Genomic DNA, 22,493 nt, shown 5'->3' on the forward strand with positions numbered 1-22,493 from the left:
TCATAACAAAGAACTATGTATGTGCAATAGAAGAAAAAAAAATCCTTAAACAGATGGAAGACAACTTGCAAAAATAGAAAACTTCAACCGAAACCCGAATCCACATTTACTTGAAATTTTGGGTGAAGAAGAGTAGTACTTATGAGTTATCCCCTTCCTCTTCTGGTGTTTATGCTAAGGAAAGCGGTACTAGATACCCAATTTAGAAGTATGTATCTTATGGAAAGCTATCCTCAAATTATAGATTATTTATATCTAACCTTGATGGTATGCATATTCCTAAATTCATTCGGAAAATACTTGAAAATCCATAATGGATAAATGCAGTGGAATAAGTGATTCGAGCACTAAGGCACATTGACACGTGGATGCTTATTAAATTTCCTCAGGATAAGAAACCAATTAGATTTAAATGAGTGTTCAACATCAAATATACAACAGGTAGGAGTGCTGAGAGATTCAAAGCCAAACTTCTTTCTAAGGGTTTCACACAAGCCTAGTGATTTACTATCAAGAGACGTTCGCACCAATTTCCAAACTGAATACTATCAAAGTTCTTTTAGAAGTAGATAACAAGGAATGGAGATTGCATCAATTTGACATAAAAAAATATCTTCCTAAATGGGGTTCTATAAAAATTATACATGGAGATACCATCAGGACTTGAGAATGATTCCAACAAAAATCTAGTATACAAACTCAGGAAGTCTCTCCATGGGCTTAAACAATCACCAAACGTGTGGTTTGAAATGTTTGTTAAATCTATGAAATCCAATGAATATTCTCAAAATCAAGCTGATCAAATCCTTTTCATAAAACACACTTAGGGAGATAAGATTGCTGCATGGATCATATATGGGGATGATAAGATTCTTACTGGTGATGATGAAAAGAAATTCTTAAAATTAAAGTGCTTGTCGTTAAGTTTGTAATCAAGGATCTCAAAAACATGAGATATTTTCTAGGTATGATGGTAGTAATGTCCAAGAAAGAGATTGTTATATCACATAGGAAATAATCCTAGATCCGCTAAAGAAAAAATGAATGATTGGATGCAAAACTTGTTGATACTCAGATGGAATCCAATAAGAAGTCTAACGGGGAAGAAGAAAACATATATGCGGAAAAGGGAAGATACCGAAGCTTGGTTGGAAAACTCATTTATCTGTCACATACTAGGTCAGATATTACACAGTCTATCAGCATTATGAGCCTACACATGATAGCCAAATGAAGATCATTTGGAGATGGTATGCAGGATTTTGAGGTTTCTCAAGAAGACTCTCAGTTATCGATTAATTTTTGAGAAAATCAGAAATAGAAAAGTGGAAGTCTACATTGATACTAGTTGAGCCGGAGAACTCACTGACAAAAGGTCCACCATAGGCTATTATTCATATATATGGCGAAATTTTGTTATATACAAAGTAAGAAGCAAGTTGTTTCAAGCAGTGCAAAATCAGAGTATAGGGCACTTGCCTTGAAAATCTAATCTATTAAGGGATTTGGATTCCAAAATTGTTATGTGAATTGGGATGTACTTCTAATATGCCAATACAGATGTTTTGTGATAAATAAGTTGTCATCAATATTACTAAGAATCTTGTGCATCCTGACAATGCCAACAAATTGAAGTTGATAAACACTTCATCTCTGAGACTGTCAATGGAGGAATTATAAAGATAAGCTATATCCCGAAACCAACAAGTTGCTAATGTCTTCACTAAAACCCTTCCTTTCAACGCCTCAGAATTCAGTATCAAGCTTGGTCTCTGCAACATCTACGACCCAACTTGAGGGGAATGAAAATATGAGAATATTTGGTTCCTTTCATATTTACCTCTCATATGTGCCCAGCCACCACCTCCTAACTTGAAGGATTTGATTGAAACCGAAACTTTTTATTAGTTTATTCTCTTCCGCGATTTTGTGTCTTTCTATTTTTCATTAATAATTATTTTCCTTCCTAATTTAGGTGAGATACGTTCAGTAAGGTTTTAAATAAGGAGGGATTGTTTTCCCTTTATATATGTACCTTATTTGTGAATAATGAGATGAATGAATTTTCCTCCCCAAATATATTTTACACTTTTTATGGTGTCATTTGAGAACAAAATTACGCGAACAAAAGTCACTTACTATTTTTAATAGGCATGAGATCTTTGGGAGAAGCCATAGAGATACATTTGATATTGTTGACATCGATAACAATCCCATAACCAATTTAATTGAATATATTGAAAGACGATGGATGGCATGCATTATTTCGCATTATCGACTTAAAATGTATCAAATATCATGAAACCCTCTCGAAATATTGCCCATTTATAAAATGGATTAAGCCACTGTGTACAAAGATAAAAATTACTAAAAAATACCTTGATAAAAAAACTTGACGAGAAAAAAGATAGACATACACAACGGTATACAAATCTGGTTTGAAATACCTTGATAACAATTGAAAACACCAAAGAATTACTTATTCAAAAAGCAAACCATGGCAAAGCATCTAAAGTCTCAAAATTATCAACACAAGAATTTTTGTGGTCGATCTAACTAAATACAACAAATATTGTAGACAAAGGATGCAGTTTCGAAAAATAATGGCTTTAAAATATCTCAACTGCAATCGAAATTACATAAATGTTGCCATTCGTAAAACAAATGGCATCGTTGTGTGCATAATACATTGGAGAAAGCCCATATTGTCCTATCCACTACATAAAGGAGAAACAAATAATTTAAACGCACACAAGATGATAACACACTAAATGAGACATGTAAATAAAGAAAATTTTATATATAGTACTCTAGGAAAAGAAAAACAATTTTATTATCAACCCCATCAAAATCCCTTAAATTCCGCTCTCCTAAGGTGTTTGTCCATCATCAACACATAAATTTCATCCCGATGTCTTTTCATTAGTGCTAATAATAATAATATTATTAATAAAACAAAATCTCAGCCCATAACCTCTCTACTTCCACTCCCATCTAATGCAACCCCCTCCCTCTAGCAATGAAATGATTGCATGCAACACTACCTCCTCCCGATCTCCCCTCTATGCTCTATATATACTTGTATCTCCCTAAAGTGAGGCCCTCCGCATGCAGCCCATCTACTCTCCTGAATATCGAACCCACAGGGATTGTTCACAATATGCACTATTAAGTAACAAATTTCTATTTCAAAAAGACAATTACTTAAACTAAAGATATTATCACAGTAACTAAAGTTCAATTCTTTTTGATATTTTTGATATTTTGACAATATAATAACTTCTAAAGATAACTTGAGTTTTTGTAAGATAAGAAACAATGAATATGAAATATTTTTTCCTTATCATGAATCAGTAATAAGTATAAGAATTCTGTTGTGGAAGTACGCAAAATTGTGTTGTGTCAAATATGAGCAATATTAATTTTTTACCCTTACTAGAGATGTTATAAAGAACATTGACTAATTTAAATTTAAAATAGTTTTGAAGACCAGCTAGGTAGAGAAGATACCAACTCTCACTCTAGAATTCCCTCGATTCCCTCCACCTGGGGACTAACATCGCATATCAAAACCTAAAACAATAAGTTGGGGGCTTTAACTTGTCATTTTAAAATTCTCTAACTCTACACCCTTCAAAGTTATTTTCTTATTTATTTGCACTCAATCATATGAATTACATTCTCATCCATACAATCTCATGTGATTTTTTCTAATTGTTGACTGAGACAATACCATCCCGATTCTTACATGTTCTCACAACAAATTTTAACATCTCGATGGGCCAAATCAAGAAGTAAATGAAGTACATACAGTTAAATCATCACAACTTCTTCCATCATTAAAGATCAATACTCTCCACAACTTCCATCAAATATTTTATTTACTTATCATTTTAAGAAAAAAAGATAAAGAAAACTACTCAAATTTATGGAGAAAACAAGACCACACTTTAGTTTAAAAACAGAAATCATTGTCAAACCAATAAGAAGTTTCAATTAAAACCAAATGTAGTAACAAAAAAAAAAAAACTTATCTAAAATCTTCAACAAAACTCTTTCCTCCACAAAACACTTGAACTCCATTTGAATCTCCTCTTCTTACAACACTCTTAACTCTCAAAAACTAGAAATTAAAACTAAACTAAAATAAAAGTAGATATAGGCATCTTACAATCTCTCCCAGAAATCACAACAAAGAAGAATCTAAAAGAAACACTTGAAGAGACTAGAAGCAACCCCTCGAAAAGTCTCAAGCTTCTCTTTTTATAGTTTTCCAAGAGGTGTCTTGGTATCTCTTCAAAATGGGCCCAAATTCGATCTATTCTCCAAAGGATGCCTCCTTTCACAAGTCTTTTAATCATATTTTTGTTTCTAATGGTTATTACCACCCTCTTTAGTCAATAGGTGCCTCAAATGTCCCTTCAAGTTTGTCAAAATGAATTAACCCGTCAAGTAATTGTCACTGACGCTTAAGCGTGGGGCTTCTGACACTTAGTCATGGCCTTCTCTGTTTCACAGGCGCTTAGGCTCCAAAATACTTTTGCACTATTTTTTTCATTTTTGCTTCATATTTGATCATTTTTCACTCCTTTTGTCATTTTTCACCTTTTTAGTTGTACCTGAAGAAAAAACACACAAATATCTTCCATTAAAGTGCAATATCTCAAAAATAGGTATAAAAATATGTGTAAAAACACTATATATTTTAGGTGTATCAGTGAGCTCACCCAACCCTTACAATGCTCAAATCACCCCATAGTCTCCACTCCAATGAAGATCTCAACCCAACCGACCTCACTTCACTATTCCCTCCATCTCTCTCTTCCCACCCAAATCAAATCTTCCTTTCTTCTCCCTCTTCCTTTCCCTCACGTCTACTCTCTATATAAAATAAGAAAATAAGTGAGAAAACAGAGAGGTAGATATGAAAAAAGAAATTATATATCATTGCAAACCATACAATCTCGTCGCAACTATGCTTAAATGCAATAAGTGAAACCCATAAGTATTTTTCTTAATGTAACGAGAGGAACTCGTAGATAATGCTTGCAACACCAGTAAGCGATACACACATTTTTCTTAATGTGATAATGAAATATAAATTTAAATAACTGTGCGCTTTATTTTAATGCGGCAAGAAAATCTTTGTGTACACTTTCATGCAGATATATGGAGACAAAAAATGCCTTTTTGAAGTGGTTAGATAGAAGATCATGCCCTTAATGTCTTACGAAGTCAACCATAGATATCTTTCTTGGCACAGTGAGAAGGATCGGGCTCCTTATAGATGCCCCATCTGCAAGAGAGATTTATCCAGAGAGGATGCCAAAATTTTTGGTGAAGCAACATGAAAATAATAAAACAAAAATAAATATCCAAACCCAATAATCTAACAAAATAAATTTTAACTATAAATTTTCAAAATATGATCAAAATAAACATTTCCAATACAGCATATCTCGCTCAAACAAACTTGATTAACCAACATCAAACATAGAATCGAACAAGACATTTGATAATTGGCCAAATGATCATGAACATAACTTCTCATTAACTTCTATAATAATCAAAATAATGAATTATAACTATGCAAATTATTAACCGAAAGCATTTGTTCAAAAGTGAAAAAATATCATTGTGTGAATTTATTTATACACTCATGTAGACCTAATGCAAGCAAAAAAATTCATTGTTTTGAATGCACAACAAAAATCTAAATTTCCACAAACTGTGTGTGTGGGCGTCTTGTTCCGTTTCACAAAGCATATGGAGTTTGGCAAGAGTAGAAACAAGCAAACAACCAAGGTAAATAGCTAAAGCAAAAGTGGGAGTCAAAGAGAGAGTGCAAGGGAGAGAAATCGAGAGAGTGACAGAGTGAGTTGTTGAACATGGGGAGACAAAGAACATGAACAACGAAGCGAGGGAACCACATGCTGAGGAGCAAAGTGATGAAGTGAGAAGTCGAGTGAGTGTTTCAAGCTTGAAGCTTTTATGATTCATCCCTAATATGACCCTGGTTCGAGTCCCCTTTTGCAAAAATAAGATTGCTAATGAATTAGTAAACTTAGTTGGCAACACCATATCCATGATTGCCCAACTATTCTTTGTCCCTTGCAAATCCATTAGTTCCCAATCAAGCCTTGAATCCTCACTATCAAAGAGTCAAATTGGAGAAAGATTTTTATTGAATATTTATTGCATAGAAAATTTCCTAGCAACCGTTTATTGACCACTCAAAGAGTTTCATCCCTTTGCTTCATCTCTAACAGGTGTTTGTCGTATAACAGGACTACCAGAAGTATTCTTTCATAATAATATTACTACCAGGCAAGGATTTCTAAGAGCGTTGAAGCTATAACCTAACTTATTGTCATAACAATATTACTTCAAAATTTTTATAAAATATTATTATGAAAACTTATACTTTAGAGCTCTTACGGACTATTTAGCCTAACATGACTCTGATACCAGACTAGCTAAAATATATAAAATTAGATAATAAAATAAGAAATTTATTAAACTTGAAAAACTTACACTGATTAAACTTCTTACAGACTTGATAGAGGAGATAGAAGAGCACACAGAACAACTGAGACTAGAAATTGTATACAAAGAAATATAACAAATGAGTCCTATATATAGTAGAAGACACAGACTTCATACTACAAATATTTTACAATATAATTAATTAGATTTCTTTCGGTGAAAGAAAGAATATAATAATGTGCTTTTACTTTAAAAAAAATTTTTTCTGGATAAAAAAAAAATCTTAATAATGAAATGGAATAACTTTGAAAGTTACTTTATAAAAGTTAGTGCTGTCTAATCTTCACTATTCTTTTTAGTTAGCTGACTTGTCACTTACGGCTATCCTGGTCATCATAATCTGTCACAAATTCTCTGTCAAGTGACATTCCTTCTTCGCCATTTTAAAGAAAAAATATTGTATCTTTCAATAACCCTTGAATTACTCCTAGTACATCTCAATGATTCTTCGTTGAAGTCATTTCTCACTTTTATGAGGGTATTTTTTATGAATAACTTCCTAAATTTCTTTAATGGATAGTTCGTCATTAACAGGAGCTCCTGATGAGAACTGTAAAACTTTATATATCTGGATAATGGTCTTAATTTGATGAAGTTTTTCATCAACATTAAGTTTTGTCCATCATTTGAGTAAAAATTATCTCTAAAGACCAAGATAATTAAAAGTATCTTTTCCTAGGGTTATAGTCTAGGCCCAAGCCAACGAATCTAGCAAACTATAAGAAAGTAAACTAAATTTTGTTCTTGTAAAAACCTCCTTAGACTAATGCTTCTCATTTTGGGAGAAGCTTCAACACATTCATTATAACAATCTTTTACTGCTTCGGGTAGATACTCAAGATTCACCCCGAAATATCTCGACCAGCGGTAGAACCAAGCTGGTAGTTCTTCTTTAAATAAATCTCTGGTTACAATGATGAAATAAGAATATTATAAATGATTTATAAGAAACAAAACTTTCTCCATTGTTTGGATATAAGTCCTGTAATTAATTGTAATTTTTTCATGTAAATTTACAATTAATTAAATAAGTCTTTCTTAGAATAGAGTTAGACTCCAATCCTTATGATGAACAATCTTCTATATTATATATTTATTGTATAAAGTAAAACGTGTGCGTCATCTTTGGTATGCTCAAAGGTGACACATTTAATCTGAATTAAAATTTTTCACGAGTCTCTATTGTGAAAGATTCATAAGGAAATGAGTTATTTGTCAAATATCTCTTAAATAAAGTCATTTGAATTATTTATATGATAATCCTCAGGATTGATGTCTATAATATTTTGTTTAATCGATTTAGTAACATAAATCAGTTCAGTTGCCACGACTTCTTTCAGAGGAGTAACTTTAGTGAATAATGACTCATTTTTCTGTATAAGAAGCAAGAGCATGAGCTTTTCCATAAAGATATTCAAGTATGTCAATTAGACCTCAAGCAATAGTGAAATTTTTAATATAACTTACTCTCCCCCGTGAGAGAAACACCACCTCTAATGTTTTGATTAGAAATTGGCATTCGATGTCGATGTGGGGTGATCCACCCCTGAGGATTGCAGTAAGAATTCTCGGGTTAACAAGTCGGGCAGAGAATTAAAAGTATCTTTAATATATTAAATATAAAATTCAAAAATAAATAACCAAGCTTGTCAAGCGACAAAAATCTGCTTAGAAGCTAAATTATTAACATCTTTCAGTAAAATAAATTTAATAGAAAAATAATCAATACAAAGTAAAAATTTTTATTCAAAAGATCATCTTGAAATTTGAAATACATTTTATAACTGATAATATTTCTTTTTGAATGAAGGAATACATTTCTTGCATAGGATCTCACTTGTCCGAGGTAAAATGAATTAATTCTTTTTTATAAGAATTAATCTATTATAGAATGCCACCATAACCTAAGTTAGAAGCACCAGTTTCAATGAGTTTAAGTAAATCAGGATTAGCGAGAGTTAAACATGTTAGATTTTTAACTCCTTGTTTAATATTTTGGACAACTAGTGTATGAAAATATATCCAAGGAGAAGAATTTTTCTTTAATCTATCAAATAAGGGAGCAATATCAATTGTAAAATTTTTATAGAAGAAATTAGCTACATAATTAAGAACTCACGGAAATGTTCATAGCTGTCTTTTATCAATTGATCATAAAATTTATCTGCAAATTTAATACTTCTGTTAATAGGAATAATAGAGGTATCGGATATATTATGTCTCAACAAACATAATTTAGTCTGAAATAATTTAATCTTTGGGGCTGAAATAACTAATCCAGTCCGATGAGTTGTCCATTTAAAAGTTTTTCAAATGCTTAAAGTGTTCTTCAAGTGTTTTGGAGAACACCAAAATATCATCAATGTAAAAAATGATGTATTCAAAGTGATCTTTGAATATATCATTCATAATATGTTGAAAATCAGAAGGGGATTTTTTAGCCCAAAGGGCATAACATTCCATTCAAAATACAATAAATGTTGTTTTATATATTTTTTTCTTTGATCTGATTCTGTCAATACCTAGCTTTTAAATCAAATTTGGAGAATATGAGCTTTATGTAATATGTTGAGTCCCTTTACTATGGATATAATATCCAATCCATCTGAGGACTTTATTAAGCGATTTATAATTTATTACAAGCCCAATTTTTCCTCTTTTAGTTTCTGCTGCATTAATCACATAAAATGCAGCGCATGGCTAGGGCAAATAAGAGTATCTTATTAACCCTTTAGATAATAAATTAGAGATTTCTGTATTGCATAATACAAGATAAGAATCTTCCATTTGACGAAAATATTACTTTTTTTTGGTATATCCATCTCATTAACCATTCAATATAAATGTAATTTTAATTCTCTACCTGACTTTTTAATCTAAAAATTCTTGCAAGGATCTTCAGGAGTGGATCACCCCCATCGTCATCAAATGTCAACTTCTAATCAAAACATTAGAGATAGCGTGTCCACTCATGGGGGGAGAGGATGTCATATTATAAATTTCACTACTGCTCAAGGTCCAATTGACTAACGTAAGTATGTCTGTGGAACAACTTATGCTCTTGCTTCTAATACAAAAAAGAAGAGTCATCATCCATTAAAGCTACTCCTTTTAAAGAAGTCGTAGCAGTTGAACCAATTTATTTTACTAATCTAATTAAACAAAATATTACAGACTTTAATCTCAAGGATTATCATATAAATAGTTGAAATGGCTTTATTTGAGAAAATTTTGAGAATAACTCATTTCCTTATGAATTTTTAACAAGAGAGACTAATGAAAAAATTTTGATTCAGCTTAAATGCGTCACATTTGAACATATCCAAGATAACGCAGCACATTTTGTTTTATACAGTAAAGGTATAATGCAAAAGATTGTTCATCATAAGGATTGAGATCGAACACCATTCCAAGAAATACTTATATACTTAATTGTAAATTTACAAAAAAAAATTGCAATTAACTACTGGACTTATGACCAAGCAATGATAAGAGTACTATTTCTTGGAAATCATTTAGAAAAATATTTTTGGTTCATTATTGTAACTAAAGAAGTTGCTAGCGGAGAACTATCTGCTTGATTTTAACGCTGGTAAGGATATTTTAGGGCAAACCTTAAGATTCTACTTGAACCATTAAAAGATTGTTATACTGAATGGGTTAAGGTTTTTCCCAAAATGTGAAATATTAGTTTGAGGAATTTATTACAAGAACAAAATATAGTTCACTTATTACAAATTATCAGATTATTTGGGTTTGGGTTTGGGTTTGGGTTTGGGTCTGGGTTATAACCCTATGAAAAAATACGTCTTATCATCTTTTTCTTCAAAGATAAATTTTACTCAAATGATCGACAAGACTTAATGTTGATGAAAAATTTTATCAAATTAAGAAATTTCAATCATCATCAACACCTCCTATTCATGATGGACTATCCATCAAAGAAATTAATGAAGATATTCGTAAAAAGTACCCTCATAAAGTGAGAAATGGATTTAACAAAGAATCAAAGAAATATACTAAGAGCAATTCCAAAAGTTATTCAAAGCTACAATATTTTTTCTTGAATGTGACAAAGAAGAAATGTCACTTGACAGAGAATTTGCAACAAAAAAAGATGATCGGGATAGCCGCATATGACAAACAAGCTAGTCAAAAGGAACAGTGAAAATGGGGCAACAATAACTCTTATAAAGTAACTTTGAAGCAGTTATTCCCTTTCATTATAAAGATTATTTCATAACCAAAAAAAAAATCTTTTTTTAGAAAAAGTAAAGGCAGATCATTAGATTATTTCTTCCATCGAAAGAAATCTAATTAGACATATTGTAAAATGTTTGAAGTCCAGGGTTTAAGTCTTCTACTATATATAACATTTATTTGTTATGTTTCTGTGTACTCAATTTTTAGTCTCAGGTATTCTGTGTGCTCTTTTATCTCCATCGAGTCTGTAAAAAGTTTTCGCAGTGTAATTTTTTCAAGTTTAATAAATTTCTAGTTTTAATATTTATTTTTATATTCTCGGGTTCATCTAGTATCAGAGCCAAGTCAGGCTAAATAACCTGGGAAAGCTCTAATGAATAAGTTTTTATAATAATATTCTGCACAAATTCTGAAATAATATTGGTATGACAATAAATCAGGATAAAGCTACAGTGTTCTTAGAAATCCTTGACTGATAGTAATATTATTATGAAAAAATAATTATGGTAGTCATGTTATAAGGTATGCACTTGTTCCTCTTTTTCCAAAATTACTGAGTTTTCTCGTCGCATTTAGGTGTAAGTCTCGTTTATGTGTTTGAAGGGCAGTAAATCTTATATTATGTTGACTAAACATAATAATCTTTGGGAAAAAGATTTATTTAAATAATTCTTTTATTGAAGTGGTATATAGTCTGGAAACCTGAGAACGTAGGGCTACTGACTCTAAGTTGGATGAAATATGTCTCACTTCTTTGAAATAGCAACGACAAGTTTTGTTCAATATAGAAATGTTTAAATCTTGTTGGATAAATTATAGCATTACTTTGTTGTGTTGCTGAAAAGAATTATGATAACTCATCCATTAGAGCCAAATATTGCTCTTTTTAAGGCTTCGTCTTCTAATTCCAATATGAATTCTTCTATTCAAACTAGAGTCTCCTCCATGAGGCATAGTCAATTGATTAAGAATATCAAAATGGCAGAAAAATCTCCTCAAATGAGGAAAACCTAAATAAATGGTTCATTCCTAAGGTAGATAAATCACTTATCAACATAGTAGAAACCTTTGATTTTAAATGAAAAACCTTTATTAAGACTGTAGAATAGTCGATCGCAACAGATCAAGTAGATAAAACAATCTAATTATTAACATAAAAGCATCCTTGCCTGGCATGTTAGGGATTTCAATGACCAAACTAATGAAGTCATTAATGTACTCCCAAATAGACCCTGATTGTTTAAGCCTCATAAACTGGGCCCTAGCCTCAACCTCTGCATTATCAGGATAAGATTTCTTTTTGAGCTCTTTCTTGAAGTCATCAAAGGTAGATATGGTGCACATACCTTTCATTATGTCTCCTTGTCTTCTTATACACCATAGCATAGCGATGTCGGAGAGATAAAGTGCCGCAAATTGGATCTTTTTGTCTTCATTTGTAATGCACATGGCTCTAACTTTATGTTCAAGTACCCATAAAAAGTTTTCTACTTCTTTAACGTTGTGAACTCCATGAAAACTCTTAGGATTTGATACTCCGAAGTGTCGGGCTTCGAATGTATAGTGGGTTGTTGATGTTTCTAGTGCTCTCTTGCAAAACAATATATCTCAACGCATCTCCTCCAAACTAGCACATAGGATGCTCATTTCTTCTTCATGAGATCTTTGTACATCATGGAGATCCCCCATTAGGTCTTCTCGAATCTTCGCCATTTGGTCCCTTAATAATTTCTCCAGTTGGAGCATCACCTCTAATCGTGGAATGGATGGTGATGTCCTACTCCTCATAGTCATCTACCTTTTGGCCTAGATTCTCAATCTGGAATCTGGGCCTCCATACAATTCATAACCTCCTCCGCCCAAGCAAAGAGCGAAACAAAGCCATGGATGATTGCTTTGTCATGTCTTTAACATTGTCTCCGATACCAACTGTCACGACAAACTTCTCTCAAGTCAACCATGCGGCCTTAGCGATCTTCTTAAACACTAAATCAATCTAAATCTTGCAACGCTTGAACTTGAAAATTAAAAAAAAAACTCTCTAGAAAATAAGTAAGGAGAGGTTATTAAAAGAAAGGAACACTTCACTAAGAAATAAAAGATTACACACTTGGTTACTTGGGAACATTTGGTCGATTACAAATAACGTGGAGGGGCCTCTATTTATAGTCCTCCTTCAAGACCTAGAGAATATTCTAAATTATATTAGCATAGATCATCTTCTAGCTGATTCTACAATATTCTTTACATATACATGATTCTAGACCTTTCTAAAATATTCTAGAGTTCTCTTGAATCTTGCCTCTTTCAACAAATTTCTCAGATGAACCTTCTAGAATTCCTTAGACTATCTTCCTTCTTTCTAGTTTTCTCTAGAATCTTTTTTTCTATGGCTAAAAGGGTGAGGCTAACCCTTTCTTGAGATAGCAAGGCGTCACACTAAACTCCTTATAGTAGTTGAGGTGAAGCTGCTTGCTTTGCCAACATGAAGAGGTGAAGGTGGCATAAGAAAATATAATTTTGTGGGTGATAAGGTGTTGGGAATGCTAGAGGAGGTGAAATCACCAAAACTTGCTGGAGACAACTTGCATTACAAGTGGAAGAGGTAACTTGTGTAGTAGAATCTAAGGAATGGACAGAAAATATAGGGGTATTTTTGCCTGCTTTTTTTTTTTTGTTTTTGTGCTCAATTGATAATTTTTGTGAACAAAATAACCAATATGAAGTGCGACCCAAACATTGAAACTTACTTGAACAAACATAAAACAAAGAAAAACTTGAAAAACCAGTTTGATATTAAAGAAAGTAATATCTTAACCCATCATATCTATTGGTAAATATGTAACACTGAAGCTGACTTCTTTAACTCTAAAGATTGGAACTTAATCACAAGAGCGAGAACTCAGTTCTATCCAATTTCAAGTAAACAAACGCTTGAACTCCCTTCTAGAAATGAAATGTCAGCACATAAACTTTATTAAGACGCTTAATCTGTTCAATCTAAAGGAGAAGTCACAATAGCCTGCAACTTCACAGATGGCAGTCATGCCAACTACTCATTCTAAATTGATCAGACTAGAAGCTTGAACGGATGATATAAATAAGGGGCATTTACATAAATACCACCCAAAATCTATGTATTTGTATATCTACATCTAAACTTTAATTATTAGAATAATACCACCCAACTCTTTCATATCACAAAAAAACAACTCCATTTTAACTTCTAAAAAGTGAAATAAATCTTTCCATGCATAACTTAGGTGGCAGGTATGTAAGAAATGAAGTTTGGGTGTTAGATATGTAAATACATAACAATTAAGGGTAAGTAAGTAAATCTGCCTATAAATTAATAGGCAACCAATATGATGAAAAATAAAAGGATATTTACACATACCACTCAATTCTTATGAGTTTACATATCTAACACCAAAACTTCAAATTTTGCAAACATGCCAGTACCTATGGATGAAAAATTGTATTTCACTTTTAAAGTTAAAATGGTGATAATGTTTATGTGATTTGAAATTTTTGGGTGGTATAAATGTAAAAATTAAAGTTTAAGTGTTAGATATGTAAATAAACAGCACTGGATGATATGTATGCATATGGTTCAAGAATAACAGAAAAAAAAAAAATTGAAAGCAGAACGAAAAGAGAAATTGCACTATTATTCATTCACCTCTTGCTGCAACCCACTCCAAGCAATCAGGTCAGCGTCTGTGATGGTTGAGGTAAGTTTTGGAGAAACCATAGGTCTTGGGCTTCCATGCTGCTGCAGTCTATCATAGTGCCCAAATCCTTTCGGAACCATTCCTGAGACTCGCATAACTTCTGTCAACACGAAGGGTGTATATGAGCCCATGCGAAAAACAGTTGATTTTAATTATAAGGAAGAACAAGTCAATCTGAATATTGATATGTATAATTTAGATGATGATTTAAATAAAAATGTAGAGTTGAAGCTTTGACATTAGACATGAATTGGCCTGAAGTTTTTTTTTCATTCTAGATTATGGAAATGGATATGGATAATTTTTTTTTTTTATGGCAAACTATGCTGGGTGAATGCCAAATAAAATTAAGTTTAAATTAATGGGGTAAGTGGGGCCAGCTACATGAATCCTTTTTCTCCATTGTATCCTATGGAGTGGTGTCATATTTTCATGTGTCATATTTTCATTTAAACACATTAAATGAGCGTGAAAAAATAAGATAAATGTGTGATTTAATGGAACGTTCTTTAAATATTATGAGACATACAACAACCAAACTTGAACCAAAATGAAAAAAGACTTTATATTTCAAACTTCTTTTAGATGTTAATAAACTCTATAAGCTTTTCATAGGCAGTGTAAGTTGAATAAATATTGTATCTAATTTGGTTATTAATCATTTAAATTTAAAACCAGAACTACTCTCATAATCATATAAAGTAGCATGAGACTTTAATTTCTATTACACAAAGACATTTATTGCCAATTCAAATTGCTATATATGTGATTATATTCGGTGCGGTATTTTGCCTATATGTGACACATATTATATTGGTTATATGATCAAGATGACATGAACATTAGAAAGTCTAATGTATATTTGTTCAAAAATAATAAAAGTAAGATAATCGTAGAGCTTACTAAGCCAAGAAGCATATTGCTTCATTTATAAAAGAAACTTGGTAATCCCCAACAAATGGAAGAATCCATTAAATATTTTAAATTAACATGATTTTGAAAATGCTAGTCTAAAAGGACTGATGTATGCTTTGGTGGTAGATTAATCTAAGAATGTTATTGTTGAAAATTTGAATATCTCTGAAGATGTTAACTAAGTACCATCTGACATTTATATCCTGATAACATAAATGGTATTGATTGGATTCTTCTAGTCTTTACATGATTTGCAACACTATATGATAAATCCAACTACGAACACATGTTGAACTTAAAAGCTAAATAGAAAACTTGCTAAAAAATAAATTTATTAGATAGAGATTAAATTCTTGTACAGATCCAACATTGATTGCACCTGTAGAAGATGAAAGTTAGCATATGCGTTCAAAGAGTAGAGCAATTGATAATATTAATATCAAGTGTCAATTCTATATGCCTAAATTGATTTGTTTGATTTATATATATGATAAATTAAACTATCATATCTTCAAAAATTGATTACAGCAATGTCTATTAAAAGTAAGAATGAATAAATAAGATGAATGAAAACTTTCATTTAAAATAAAGATGGATTATCTCAATGGTTAGTTATGCCTTTTTGGTTGATTAATGCACCATACTGAAGAGCGGAAGAAGAAAGCTCTGCAAACACAACTTGGAGTGATCCGTATAAATAAATTAGGCCTAGAGAGCACTTCATTAGATAGGAATAATTCAATAACTAACAATAATATGTTTTCATTAAAAGTCATCAATCCCTATTTGTAGGGAGAGGGTCACAAGGATTAGGCCAAATTTTTAAATGCAAATTCAAACCTATCCAATCCTAACAAATGTTTAAATTTAAACATATTGTTACAACAACAACAAGCCTTTATCAATCTAAGTGATGCCGGCTAAATGAATCTTTTTACTCCATTGCGTCTTATTGAGTGTCATATTTTCATTTAATTCTAATAAATTAAGATAATTTTTTTTACAATATGCCCAAGTCTTTTTAGGTTTACCTCTGTCTTTCTTAACATAAATTGAATCTAAAACATCTACTCTCCTAATCGGATCATCAGATGGTCGACGTTTAATATGACCAAACCATCAAAGAAGACCCTCTCTAATCATGTCTTCCACTGGAGCTACACCAACCCTATCACAGATGTATTCATTTCGCATTTTGTATCTAAGTGTCAAGTCACTCATCCACCTATGTCTTCTAATCTCAGCACACATAACTTTGTTTTATGCTTCTCTTTAAAAAGCCAACATTTGGTGCCATAGAGCATTGCAGGTCTCACCACCATTTTATAAAACTTTCCTTTTAGTCTAAGTGGTATTTTTCTATCACACAATAGGCCCGATGCATTTCTCCACTTCAACCAACCAACTTGAATTCTACTAATAGCATCCCCATCTATATCACCATCACTTTGAACAATAGACCAGATATCTAAAACATTCACATATTTTAATGATTTAATCACCCATAGTTACAACTCTACCACCATAACTACTACTACTAAAACTAAATTCCATGTTTTCATTTTTACATATACTTAAACAAAGGACTTTAGACTCCAATGTAGACCTCTATAGTTCAAGTTATTTTTGAACTCTTTCTCTAGTCTTTTCTACAAGAAGGATATCATCAACAAAAAGCATACACCAAGGTACATCCTCCTGTAAATGTCCAATAAGAGCATTCATAACTAAATCAAAAGATATGGGCTTAAAGTCGATCCCCGAAGCAATCAAACTGAAATAGGAAAATACTTAGTTAATCCTCCTTCTGTCCGAACACAAGTAATAGCTCAACTATACATATCTTTAATGACTTAAATATACGTCATATCAACACATTTCTTCTCTAGAACTCTCTAGAGGAGTTCTCTTGGAACCTAACCTTAACGTAAGTTTTTTTCTAAAAAAATAAAAAAAAAATCATACACAAATCCTCTTTATTCTCTCTGTACTTCTCCGTCATTTCTTTCAATAAATGTATAGCTTTCATATTAGACCTACCCGATATAAATCCAAGCTGATTATGAGAAATCGTTGTAATACGTCTTAACCTATATTCAATTAACCTCTCCTATAATTTTAAAGAATGACACATTAACTTAATTTCTCTATAATTTGCACGCTCTTGTGCATCCCCTTTATTCACAAAAATTGAGACCAAAACACTATTCCTCTACTCCTCAGACATCTTTTTAGTTTTTAAAATAATATTAAAGAGTTTAGTAAGCCAAAAAACTCTCAAATCTCCTAAATATTTCCACACATCGATTAAGAAATCACCAGGTCATACTGATTTTTCACTATTGGTTCTCTTTAAAGAATCATCCACTTTTTTTTTTACTAATTCGACGTAAAAGTAAAAAATTTTATTATTATTAATGCTATTAAATTCACAAAGGTTGATCATATTTTCAAAAACTTGATTGAAGAGTTTATCAAAATAGCTCACCCACCTATATTGAATATCTTCTTCTAAGAAAAACAAATTTTTATTTTCCTTTTTAATACACTTTATTTGAGTTAAATCTTTATTTTTCTTTTCTCTTTGTTTGGCTAGTTTATGCATATATTTTTCAAAATCTTTCATATCTAATCTATTATAAAGATCACTAAAAGAAAAATTTTTATCGTCACAAATTGTTCGGTTAGACTCCCTACGAGCCACCTTATATTTTCCCAGTTCTCTAAGTTTTTACATTTAAAACAATTTTTATAACACAATTTCTTATATTTTTTCTTTTCTTACATTATTATTCCACCACCAAGTATTTTTATTTATAGAAAATTTTCCTTTTGATTCTCCAAATACATCTTTTATCACTTGTTTAATAGTATTTGTTTCTTTATCCCACATTGACTTTGCATCTTCATGAACATTCTAGATCTTAAAACCTTAATATTTACTTATAAAATTAATTTTATTTGTCTTTTAGGTGCTCCCATCTAATTTCATGATAATGATTCATAGTATTTTTTTATCTTACAAACCTTCATCTTAAAATCCAAAACTAATAATCGATGTTGAGTACTTAAATTTTCACTTGGAAAGATCTTGCAATATTTACATTCTCAACAATTTTTTCTTCTCATAAGAAAATAATCAATTTATGTTTTATTAAATCCATTCTTATAGGTAATAATATGGTAATAATATGTTCATCTCATATCTCATTTCTTAAATAAAGTATAAGCAATAATAAAATCATACGCTAAAGCAAAATCTAATATGACTCTATCTTCTTCATTAATCACTACAAAACCATAGTCACCATGAATATTTTTAAAATCTTCTATCTATTTACCAACATATCCATTTAAATCTCATTCAATAAAGACACTTTCTTCAAAAGATAATATTTGTATTAATTCTTCTAAGTCATTCCAAAATTTTTCTTTAGAGCCTATATCTAAACCTACTTGAGGAGCATAAGTACTTATAACATTAAAAATCATAGTATCAACAACAATCTTAAGGGCTACAATTCTATCTCAAATTCTATTAATTTTTACAACATTATTTTTACAACAATTTTATTAACATTAAAAATTTAAACAAATTTTCATTCAATAAAAAGTATAAGCCTAATAAAATAATTCAAGTTTAAACATAATGAGAAATGTAAGCATTATTAAAAATGATTCTATTTAATGTTGGAAAAATAATCAATTATGTGGCCTACTTATGTAATTAAATGTGTATTTTATGCTATTTTAAAATTTAAACCCTTGAATTAATTAAAATTAAAGAAAAATAATTTTGGGTTAGATTCAAAATATTGAATAAATATGTGAAGATACCCAATTTCATATTTCTAATTATATGATGGGCTAAAATAGAAATATGACACTGATTTTGATTAGATGTAATCTTTAAAAAAATAAATCCATTTAGAAAAGATGTGTTTAGTTATAAAAATATTCATGGCCCCCAATCTAGATGAGGAGAAAAAAACTAGTCTTATTCTCATTTTCTTTGACATCCATCGTTAGAAAAATTACAAAGATTCTTCTCAAGGAAAAATCATATTGGATTGGAGGATTCATAACCTAAAATCTTCTTCTTCTCATGAATCAAAGTTCGCTTCTACCTTTTTTTATTTATTTTATATTGGTGAATTTGACATCTTCATTATATAGTTCTCTTCAAATTCATTTAAAGGTTTTATTTAACAAGTGGTATCAGAGTTATGTTTTATGATGTTGAATCATTGAAATTCTTATATATATTACATATATTTATATATATATAGTTCTCAAATGAATTAATTCATGCAACATATTGTCAAAGTAAGATTTATTTATTGTGGGATTTTGAGATGAGTGTATGGATATGGTTTATGCAAATATTAACCAGCCCAAAGAAAGGGAAACATTTGATTAAATTACATATAAACCTATGGCAATAAATATGTGACAATTATAAAGCATTTAATGTAAACAATAGATTGATTCATAGATCGAATTTTGTATTTTTCATGATTTATTATTAGTATTTGATTAGTGTATTCCAGAGTATGACTTATAAGTTAATATATTAGTCCAAAGACTAAATATTAATATTGTATGAAGTATTTCTTGATAGAATTCCCTATAATTATTCCGTTTGATTTATTTTTTATTTAGTTATTGCATATATGCTTACTATATCTACTACATATGCTAATTTCAATTTCATACCTATGCTAAATGGAACTAACTTCAAGGACTACAAAGAGAACGTTATGAACGTTCTTGGTTGTATGGAACTTGACCTTGCACTTAAGATTAAACGACTTGCTGACTACAAATAAGAGTTTCACTGAGGATAAAAGGGACCTTGAAAAGTGGGATCGTTCAAATCACATAAGTCTAATGATCATAAATGTGATATTCCATTAGCCTTTAAAGGTGTTGTGTCTGAAAAGATTGCTATTGCCAAAGAATTTCTTGAGGAAATTGAAAAGCATTTTGCTAAAAATGATAAAGTTAAAACCAGTATGCTTCTTGCAACCTTGAATTCAATTAGGAATAAAGGAAAAGGAAATATAAAGAAGCACATCATTGAGATGTTTCATCTTGCTTCAAAACTAAAGATATCAAAATTAGAACTATCTGACGATTTGATAGTACATTTAGTTTTGATATCCCTTCTTGCATAATTCCGGCAACTAAAAGGATAAATGATCTCTCAATTAGCTCATGTTTTTTTGTATGCAAAAGGAAGGACTGGAGTAAGAAAATATTAAAAACAATTACTTGGTAAATATCTTAAAAGATAAGATTAAGAAAAAGAAAAAGGATAAAAAAGTTACAGATAATCTAGTTCAAAAGAAACAATATATCAAGAAAGATAAAAAACCCCCTTGCTTCTTTTGTAACAAACCTTAGACATATTAAGAAAGATTGTACTAAATATCATGCATGGCGTGTAAAAAAGGTGCACTTCTCACTTTAATTTATTCTAATATTAATTTAGTTTCAATAATAATACAAACTTGGTGGATAGATTCTGAAGTTACTATATACTCAAATAAGTGCGGCTATGCAGGGCTGTCTGAATTACCGAAATTCAAATGAGGTTAAGAGATTCATCAATGTAGGCGATAACAAATCGATGGAGGTTGAGACTATAAGAAATTTTATCTTATTTTTAAAGACTTATATTACTTGAATTTAAAAGAGAATCGTATTGTACCGTCATTTAGACAGAATTTAGTTCCTATTTCCACTTTAGACAAATATGGACACTCTTGTTTATTTGGTAATTATTGATTTAGTCTTTATTTGAATTCAAATATTATTGGTACTGACTCTTTATCTTATCATGATAACATATAATTAAGATAGATGCTTCTAGAATATGAATTCACGTGGTAAAAAACATAAATGAACCAATGAAAATTATGCTTCATTATAGCACAAACATTTAGGTCATATCTCTAAAAATAGAATTGAGTTTAAAGGAATTCTTGATTCCCCTGATTTTACAAAATTTGGAAGTTTGTATTAATTGTATCAAGGGGAAACAAACAAACATAAGAAGATTGGGTGTCAATAGAACTTCATATGTTATACAATTAATCCATACATATATTTGTGGATCAATCCCTTCAAATTCATGAAACGGTCAACAATACATTATTTCATTCATAAATGACTTCTCTTATTATGCCTACATATATCTATTCATGAGAAATCTCAATCACTAAATATGTTCAAGGCTTATAAAGTTGAGGTTGAGAACCAATTCAACAAATGAATTAAAGTCATCAAATCTGACAGAGGTGATGAGTATTATGACAGATACGATGGGCCATATGAAAAACGTTCAGACCCTTTTGCTAAATTTTGGAGGAATGTGGAATAATCCACAATACACCATGTCAGGATTCCCTAGTAAGAATGGTGTTACTAAGAGACAAAAATAGAATGCTTCAGGGCATGATAAGTAGTTTCATAGTCATTCAACCTTATTAGAATTTGTATGGGGGGAAGCTCTAAAAATTGCAGCTTATATTCTCAATAGAGTTCAAATTAAAGAAGCATTTAAAACACCCTATGAGCTTTGGATAGGTAAGAAGCTGAGTTTAAAGCACTTTCATACTTGGGGATGTCCAACTGAGGCAAAACCTTATAGACAAAATGCAAAGAAACTAGATCCTAGAATTTTTGTTATTTTATTGGATATTCTGAGAGATCAAGAAGTTAAAAATTTTATGATCTCATTATTAAGTCTATCTTTAGATGATAAATGCAGTGTTCTTTGAGAATACTGAGTTTAAAGTGAAATTTAATGTTAAGAGATTTTATCTTAAAAGAGAAATCTATTCTTATTCCCACAGTTACTTTTAAGAATAATCAAATTTATATTCCTGGCATTGATCAAATAGAAAATTTAAAATCTCAAGATAATATCCGGCAACTTCCCATAAAAAATGAAATGATCGTTCCTGATAAACAAACTCAGCAATATCAAGAACAAATATCATTAAGAAAATCAACAACAGAAAAGAGAAAATCAATTCCACATGATTAATAGTTTTTTTCTCCAAAAACATGAGGATGATATTGAAATTT

At 30.7% G+C, this 22,493-nt stretch overlaps 1 protein-coding gene across 2 annotated transcripts in view; it reads right to left on the bottom strand.

Moving 5' to 3' along the window:
- The window catches only part of LOC110024904 (KH domain-containing protein SPIN1-like), a 58,865-nt gene that overhangs the window by 26,870 nt on the left and 9,502 nt on the right, over positions 1 to 22,493 (bottom strand). For both annotated transcript variants that reach the window (XM_020725096.1, XM_020725095.1), the window contains exon 3: positions 14,432 to 14,583. In XM_020725096.1, the coding sequence (XP_020580755.1) occupies positions 14,432 to 14,583 (152 nt within the window). The remainder of the gene's footprint in view (positions 1 to 14,431; positions 14,584 to 22,493) is intronic.

Source organism: Phalaenopsis equestris, unplaced genomic scaffold (assembly GCF_001263595.1).
Source record: "Phalaenopsis equestris unplaced genomic scaffold, ASM126359v1 Scaffold000278, whole genome shotgun sequence".
NCBI lineage: Eukaryota > Viridiplantae > Streptophyta > Magnoliopsida > Asparagales > Orchidaceae > Phalaenopsis > Phalaenopsis equestris.